Source organism: Salmo salar, chromosome 11 (assembly GCF_965601325.2).
Source record: "Salmo salar chromosome 11, fSalSal1, whole genome shotgun sequence".
Lineage (NCBI taxonomy): Eukaryota > Metazoa > Chordata > Actinopteri > Salmoniformes > Salmonidae > Salmo > Salmo salar.
The window spans coordinates 122,634,516-122,643,012 of NC_138301.1; the positions used below are offsets into that span (position 1 = coordinate 122,634,516).

General features: G+C 52.6%; 1 protein-coding gene across 1 annotated transcript in view; it reads left to right on the plus strand.

Annotated features, from left to right (window-relative positions):
* Window positions 1–8,497, plus strand: part of mtus2a (microtubule associated tumor suppressor candidate 2a) — a 143,654-nt gene that overhangs the window by 104,855 nt on the left and 30,302 nt on the right. The window contains exons 6-7 of the mRNA XM_082957592.1: window positions 1,058–2,668; window positions 2,789–3,508. Of these exons, the coding sequence (XP_082813718.1) occupies window positions 1,058–2,668; window positions 2,789–3,508 (2,331 nt within the window). The remainder of the gene's footprint in view (window positions 1–1,057; window positions 2,669–2,788; window positions 3,509–8,497) is intronic.

Consider the following 8,497-nt stretch of genomic DNA (forward strand, 5'->3'; position numbering starts at 1 on the left):
ACCAGGAAGCGATGCACACACACTCCACCACAAAGCCCTCTTCAACAGAGAGATGAACCTAGAGAAGAGTCCCCTCAGCCAGCTGGTCCTGGGGCTCTGTTCACAAACACAAACAGACCCCACGGAGCCCCAGGACAGAAACACAATTAGACCCAACCAAATCATGAGAAAACAACAAGATAACTATTTGACACATTAGAAAGAATCAACTAAAAAAACAGAGTAAACTAGAATGCTATCTGGCCCAGTGGAAAAAATACCTGACCACTGTGACTGACCCCAAATTAAGAAAATCCTTGACTATGTACACACTCAGTGAGCATAGCCTTGCTATTGAGAGAGGACGCTATGTGCAACACTGCCCACAAAATGAGGTGGAAACTGAGCTGCACTTCCTAACCTCCTTCCAAATATATGACCACATTAGAAACATATTTCTCTCAGATTACACAGACACACAAAGAATTTGAAAACAAATCAATCCTTGATAAAGTCCCATATCTGTTAGGTGATGTATCGCAGTGTGCCGTCACAACAGCAGCATTTGTGACCTGTTGTCATGAGAACAGGGCGACCAGTGTCTGTTTATTTATGTTCCCTGACATTCTTCAACTACTTGCACATTGTGACAACACTGTACATAGCCAATAATATAACATTTAAAATGTCTATATTATTTAAAAACTTTTGTGAGTGTAATTAATGTTTACTAATGTTTCCCTTGTTTATTTCACTTTTGTTTATTGTCTATTCCATTTAGTTTAGAAATGTAAACATATGTTCCCATGCCAATAAAGCCCTTTGAATTTATTTGAGAAGGAGAGATTTTTTTTATCCCTGGTCTAATTATCAGGAAAAGGGAGCTTAAACTGATTAAATGGAAGATATGGGTAGAGAGAAAAGGAGGGTGATGTTGAAGATTAGATATTGATTGCTTAGACCGATAACATAATTGGTTGAAATGTTATAATTGCTTAATTAATGCATTTTTTGATTGTCTCTGATTGGTTGATTGCTTAATTCTATGTTTGTGATTTGTTGCTGTGTTTGATGACAGGTGTGAGGAAGGAGTTCCCGAGGAGTTCTGAGATCACAAGGTCCCTCCCTTCCTCTCCTAAGAGGCTGGCTGTGGTGCCTCCTAAACCCCAGTCACCAGGTGAGATCACAGGGTCCCTCCCTTCCTCTCCTAAGAGGCTGGCTGTGGTGCCTCCTAAACCCCAGTCACCAGGTGAGATCACAGGGTCCCTCCCTTCCTCTCCTAAGAGGCTGGCTGTGGTGCCTCCTAAACCCCAGTCACCAGGTGAGATCACAGGGTCCCTCCCTTCCTCTCCTAAGAGGCTGGCTGTGGTGCCTCCTAAACCCCAGTCACCAGGTGAATTCACAGGGTCCCTCCCTTCCTCTCCTAAGAGGCTGGCTGTGGTGCCTCCTAAACCCCAGTCACCAGGTGAGATCACAGGGTCCCTCCCTTCCTCTCCTAAGAGGCTGGCTGTGGTGCCTCCTAAACCCCAGTCACCAGGTGAGATCACAGGGTCCCTCCCTTCCTCTCCTAAGAGGCTGGCTGTGGTGCCTCCTAAACCCCAGTCACCAGGTGAGATCACAGGGTCCCTCCCTTCCTCTCCTAAGAGGCTGGCTGTGGTGCCTCCTAAACCCCAGTCACCAGGTGAGATCACAGGGTCCCTCCCTTCCTCTCCTAAGAGGCTGGCTGTGGTGCCTCCTAAACCCCAGTCACCAGGTGAGATCACAAGGTCCCTCCCTTCCTCTCCTAAGAGGCTGGCTGTGGTGCCTCCTAAACCCCAGTCACCAGGTGAGATCACAGGGTCCCTCCCTTCCTCTCCTAAGAGGCTGGCTGTGGTGCCTCCTAAACCCCAGTCACCAGGTGAGATCACAGGGTCCCTCCCTTCCTCTCCTAAGAGGCTGGCTGTGGTGCCTCCTAAACCCCAGTCACCAGGTGAGATCACAAGGTCCCTCCCTTCCTCTCCTAAGAGGCTGGCTGTGGTGCCTCCTAAACCCCAGTCACCAGGTGAGATCACAGGGTCCCTCCCTTCCTCTCCTAAGAGGCTGGCTGTGGTGCCTCCTAAACCCCAGTCACCAGGTGAGATCACAGGGTCCCTCCCTTCCTCTCCTAAGAGGCTGGCTGTGGTGCCTCCTAAACCCCAGTCACCAGGTGAGATCACAGGGTCCCTCCCTTCCTCTCCTAAGAGGCTGGCTGTGGTGCCTCCTAAACCCCAGTCACCAGGTGAGATCACAGGGTCCCTCCCTTCCTCTCCTAAGAGGCTGGCTGTGGTGCCTCCTAAACCCCAGTCACCAGGTGAGATCACAGGGTCCCTCCCTTCCTCTCCTAAGAGGCTGGCTGTGGTGTCTCCTAAACCCCAGTCACCAGGTGAGATCACAGGGTCCCTCCCTTCCTCTCCTAAGAGGCTGGCTGTGGTGCCTCCTAAACCCCATTCACCAGGTGAGATCACAGGGTCCCTCCCTTCCTCTCCTAAGAGGCTGGCTGTGGAGCCTCCTAAACCCCAGTCACCAGGTGAGATCACAGGGTCCCTCCCTTCCTCTCCTAAGAGGCTGGCTGTGGTGCCTCCTAAACCCCAGTCACCAGGTGAGATCACAGGGTCCCTCCCTTCCTCTCCTAAGAGGCTGGCTGTGGTGCCTCCTAAACCCCAGTCACCAGGTGAGATCACAAGGTCCCTCCCTTCCTCTCCTAAGAGGCTGGCTGCCAGGTGAGACACAGGGTCCCTCCCTTCCTCTCCTAAGAGGCTGGCTGTGGTGCCTCCTAAACCCCAGTCACCAGGTGAGATCACAGGGTCCCTCCCTTCCTCTCCTAAGAGGCTGGCTGTGGTGCCTCCTAAACCCCAGTCACCAGGTGAGATCACAGGGTCCCTCCCTTCCTCTCCTAAGAGGCTGGCTGTGGTGCCTCCTAAACCCCAGTCACCAGGTGAGATCACAGGGTCCCTCCCTTCCTCTCCTAAGAGGCTGGCTGTGGTGCCTCCTAAACCCCAGTCACCAGGTGAGATCACAGGGTCCCTCCCTTCCTCTCCTAAGAGGCTGGCTGTGGTGCCTCCTAAACCCCAGTCACCAGGTGAGATCACAGGGTCCCTCCCTTCCTCTCCTAAGAGGCTGGCTGTGGTGCCTCCTAAACCCCAGTCACCAGGTGAGATCACAGGGTCCCTCCCTTCCTCTCCTAAGAGGCTGGCTGTGGTGCCTCCTAAACCCCAGTCACCAGGTGAGATCACAAGGTCCCTCCCTTCCTCTCCTAAGAGGCTGGCTGTGGTGCCTCCTAAACCCCAGTCACCAGGTGAGATCACAGGGTCCCTCCCTTCCTCTCCTAAGAGGCTGGCTGTGGTGCCTCCTAAACCCCAGTCACCAGGTGAGATCACAGGGTCCCTCCCTTCCTCTCCTAAGAGGCTGGCTGTGGTGCCTCCTAAACCCCAGTCACCAGGTGAGATCACAGGGTCCCTCCCTTCCTCTCCTAAGAGGCTGGCTGTGGTGCCTCCTAAACCCCAGTCACCAGGTGAGACACAGGTACACACACACACACAGGTACACACACACAGGTACACACACGCAGGTACACACAGGTACACACACAGGTACACACACGCAGGCACACACAGGTACACACACGCAGGCACACACAGGTACACACACACACACACACAGGCATACATGCATGCAACACCCGCGCACACCCACACACCAGATAGCGTGGGGAGAGAAGTGAGAATGTTAGGTGTAGAAAACATAATGACAACATGAGACAACATGATGGGGGAGGGGCAGGGGGTAGGAGTGCCAGGGGGAGGGGCTGGGGGAGGGCCAGGGAGAGAGGCTGGGGGAGGGCCAGGGAGAGAGGCTGGGGGAGGGCCAGGGAGAGGGGCCATGGGGAGGGGCTGGGGGAGGGGCAGGAGGGAGGAGGGCCAGGGGGAGGGGCTGGGGTGTCCCTGTAAATGCTCCCTTTTCATTCACTGTCAAAGCCAAGTGTCTCCCCCCCCCCCCCCCCACCCCACCCCCAGCTCATTACCGGAGACAGACGATGCCCCCCGTTGTCATGGAGACCAGTCCTTGGCTGCAGGGGTAGCAGATGTTTCAGAGCTGAATAGATGGTGGATAATGGTGTCAGGGGAAAGGGAATGGGGGTGGGGGGGGGGGATACCTAGTCAGTTGTCCGACTGCATGTATTCACCTTACTCGGGTTGGTAAAGAATCGTTGCTTGCGACACCAGGATAGTGTGTTCAATTCCCAGGACCACCTTTTATGTAAAAAAAATGTAAAAAATAAAATAAAATAATGTAAATCTCTTTGGATAAAAGTGTCTGCTAAATAGCATATGTTGTTATATTTGATTTAACGACTAGACAGTATTATGGGCTGTGGGAGAAAGATATGAAGCCCACATAGCTCCTATGGGACTTCATAGGGTTGTGTAAAATTGAATTACTATTATATATATATATATAAAATAGTAATTCAATTTGTACAATTCGATACTTGGAAAGTAGCGATATAATACAGTATAAAATGATATTTATATATGTAAAGGCCCAGGGAGACACAACCCTCCTGATGCTGGGCTCCCGAGGGGCGCAGCGGTCTAAGGCACTGCATCTCAGTGCTAAGAGGCGTCACTACAGACCCTGGTTCGATTCCAGGCTGTATCACAGCGGTCTAAGGCACTGCATCTCAGTGCTAAGAGGCGTCACTACAGACCCTGGTTCGATTCCAGGCTGTATCACAGCGGTCTAAGGCACTGCATCTCAGTGCTAAGAGGCGTCACTACAGACCCTGGTTCGATTCCAGGCTGTATCACAGCGGTCTAAGGCACTGCATCTCAGTGCTAAGAGGCGTCACTACAGACCCTGGTTCGATTCCAGGCTGTATCACAGCGGTCTAAGGCACTGCATCTCAGTGCTAAGAGGCGTCAGTACAGACCCTGGTTCGATTCCAGGCTGTATCACAGCGGTCTAAGGCACTGCATCTCAGTGCTAAGAGGCATCACTACAGACCCTGGTTCAAATCCAGGCTGCATCACATCCGGCTGTGATTGGGAGTCCCATAGGGCGGTGCACAATTGGCCCAGCGTCGTCCGCGTTTTGGCCCGGGGGGTAGGCCGTCATTGTAAATAAGAATTTCCTCGTTAAATAAAGGTTTAAATAAATAAACAATATAAAACATCATTAAGACATATTTTTTCAGGGTGTACCGATGTTTTCCACTAATAATGATGCTGTTTAGTCGCAGTACTGACAGGCTGACTGTTGTAACGACTGGTATGACACACACACACACACATCTATACACACACACACACACACACACACACGCACACACACACACACACACACACACACACACACACACACACACACACACACACACACACACACACATCTACACACACACACATCTACACAAACATACATACACACACACACACACACACACACACACACACACACACACACACACACACACGCGCGCACACACGCGCACACACACACACACACACACACACCCAGACACACACACACACACTCACACATCTACACACACACACATCTACACAAACATACATACACACACACACACACATCTACACACACACACACACACACACATCTACACACACACATCTACACACACACACACACACACACACATCTACACACACACACACATCTACACACACACACACACACATCTACACACACACACACACACACATCTACACACACACACACATCTACACACACACACACACACACACACATCTACACACACACACACATCTACACACACACACACACATCTACACACACACACACACACACACATCTACACACACACCTACACACACACACACATCTACACACCTCCATCAGTACATATTTTATCCGTCTCGGCGGAATCTGATAATCGTCTTTATTGAACTAATGGAGACGACAGAATGATCCATCGATGTCATTAGAGGAGAAAACCCCTGTGTGTGTGTGTGTGTGTCAGACCAGTAAGCTGTAGTTGACACACACAAGGTTAGATCAACCTTTCTATGTGTGTCATCCAGTTTGAAAGAGTCGATGCCAGGCAGTAGCAGTGATGCCAGGCGGTAGCAGTGATGCCAGGCAGTAGCAGTGATCTGATGCCAGGCAGTAGCAGTGATGACAGCCAGTAGCAGTGATGCCAGGCAGTAGCAGTGATGCCAGGCGGTAGCAGTGATGCCAGGCTGTAGCAGTGATGCCAGGCAGTAGCAGTGATGCCAGGCAATAGCAGTGATCTGATGCCAGGCAGTAGCAGTGATCTGATGCCAGGCAATAGCAGTGATCTGATGCCAGGCAGTAGCAGTGATCTGATGCCAGGCAGTAGCAGTGATCTGATGCCAGGCAGTAGCAGTGATCTGATGCCAGGCAGTAGCAGTGATCTGATGCCAGGCAATAGCAGTGATCTGATGCCAGGCAGTAGCAGTGATGCCAGGCAGTAGCAGTGATGCCACGCAGTAGCAGTGATGCCAGGCTGTAGCAGTGATGCCAGGCTGTAGCAGTGATGCCAGGCAGTAGCAGTGATGCCAGGCAGTAGCATTGATGCCAGGCTGTAGCAGTGATGCCAGGCAGTAGCAGTGATGCCAGGCAGTAGCAGTGATCTGATGCCAAGCAGTAGCAGTGATCTGATGCCAGGCAGTAGCAGTGATCTGATGCCAGGCAGTAGCAGTGATGCCAGGCAGTAGCAGTGATGCCAGGCAGTAGCAGTGATCTGATGCCAGGCTGTAGCAGTGATGCCAGGCTGTAGCAGTGATGCCAGGCTGTAGCAGTGATGCCAGGCTGTAGCAGTGATGCCAGGCAGTAGCAGTGATGCCAGGCATTAGCAGTGATGCCACGCAGTAGCAGTGATGCCAGGCAGTAGCAGTGATGCCAGGCAGTAGCAGTGATCTGATGCCAGGCTGTAGCAGTGATGCCAGGCAGAGCAGTGATGCCAGGCAGTAGCAGTGATGCCAGGCAGTAGCAGTGATGCCAGGCAGTAGCAGTGATCTGATGCCAGGCAGTAGCAGTGATGCCAGGCAGTAGCAGTGATGCCAGGCAGTAGCAGTGATCTGATGCCAGGCAGTAGCAGTGATGACAGCCAGTAGCAGTGATGCCAGGCAGTAGCAGTGATGCCAGGCGGTAGCAGTGATGCCAGGCTGTAGCAGTGATGCCAGGCAGTAGCAGTGATGCCAGGCAATAGCAGTGATCTGATGCCAGGCAGTAGCAGTGATCTGATGCCAGGCAATAGCAGTGATCTGATGCCAGGCAGTAGCAGTGATCTGATGCCAGGCAGTAGCAGTGATCTGATGCCAGGCAGTAGCAGTGATCTGATGCCAGGCAGTAGCAGTGATCTGATGCCAGGCAATAGCAGTGATCTGATGCCAGGCAGTAGCAGTGATGCCAGGCAGTAGCAGTGATGCCACGCAGTAGCAGTGATGCCAGGCTGTAGCAGTGATGCCAGGCTGTAGCAGTGATGCCAGGCAGTAGCAGTGATGCCAGGCTGTAGCAGTGATGCCAGGCAGTAGCAGTGATGCCAGGCAGTAGCAGTGATCTGATGCCAAGCAGTAGCAGTGATCTGATGCCAGGCAGTAGCAGTGATCTGATGCCAGGCAGTAGCAGGGATGCCAGGCAGTAGCAGTGATGCCAGGCAGTAGCAGTGATCTGATGCCAGGCTGTAGCAGTGATGCCAGGCTGTAGCAGTGATGCCAGGCTGTAGCAGTGATGCCAGGCAGTAGCAGTGATGCCAGGCAGTAGCAGTGATGCCACGCAGTAGCAGTGATGCCAGGCAGTAGCAGTGATGCCAGGCAGTAGCAGTGATCTGATGCCAGGCTGTAGCAGTGATGCCAGGCAGAGCAGTGATGCCAGGCAGTAGCAGTGATGCCAGGCAGTAGCAGTGATGCCAGGCAGTAGCAGTGATCTGATGCCAGGCAGTAGCAGTGATGCCAGGCAGTAGCAGTGATGCCAGGCAGTAGCAGTGATGCCAGGCGGTAGCAGTGATTCCAGGCAGTAGCAGTGATGCCAGGCAGTAGCAGTGATCTGATGCCAGGCAGTAGCAGTGATCTGTTGCCAGGCAGTAGCAGTGATGCCAGCCAATAGCAGTGATCTGATGCCAGGCAGTAGCAGTGATGCCAGGCAGTAGCAGTGATGCCAGGCAATAGCAGTGACCTGATGCCAGGCGGTAGCAGTGATCTGATGCCAGGCTGTAGCAGTGATGCCAGGCAGTAGCAGTGATGCCAGGCAGTAGCAGTGATGCCAGGCAGTAGCAGTGATCTGATGCCAGGCAGTAGCAGTGATGCCAGGCAGTAGCAGTGATCTGATGCCAGGCAGTAGCAGTGATGCCAGGCAGTAGCAGTGATGCCAGGCAGTAGCAGTGATGTCAGGCAATAGCAGTGATCTGATGCCAGGCAGTAGCAGTGATGCCAGGCGGTAGCAGTGATGCCAGGCAATAGCAGTGATCTGATGACAGGCAGTAGCAGTGATGCCAGGC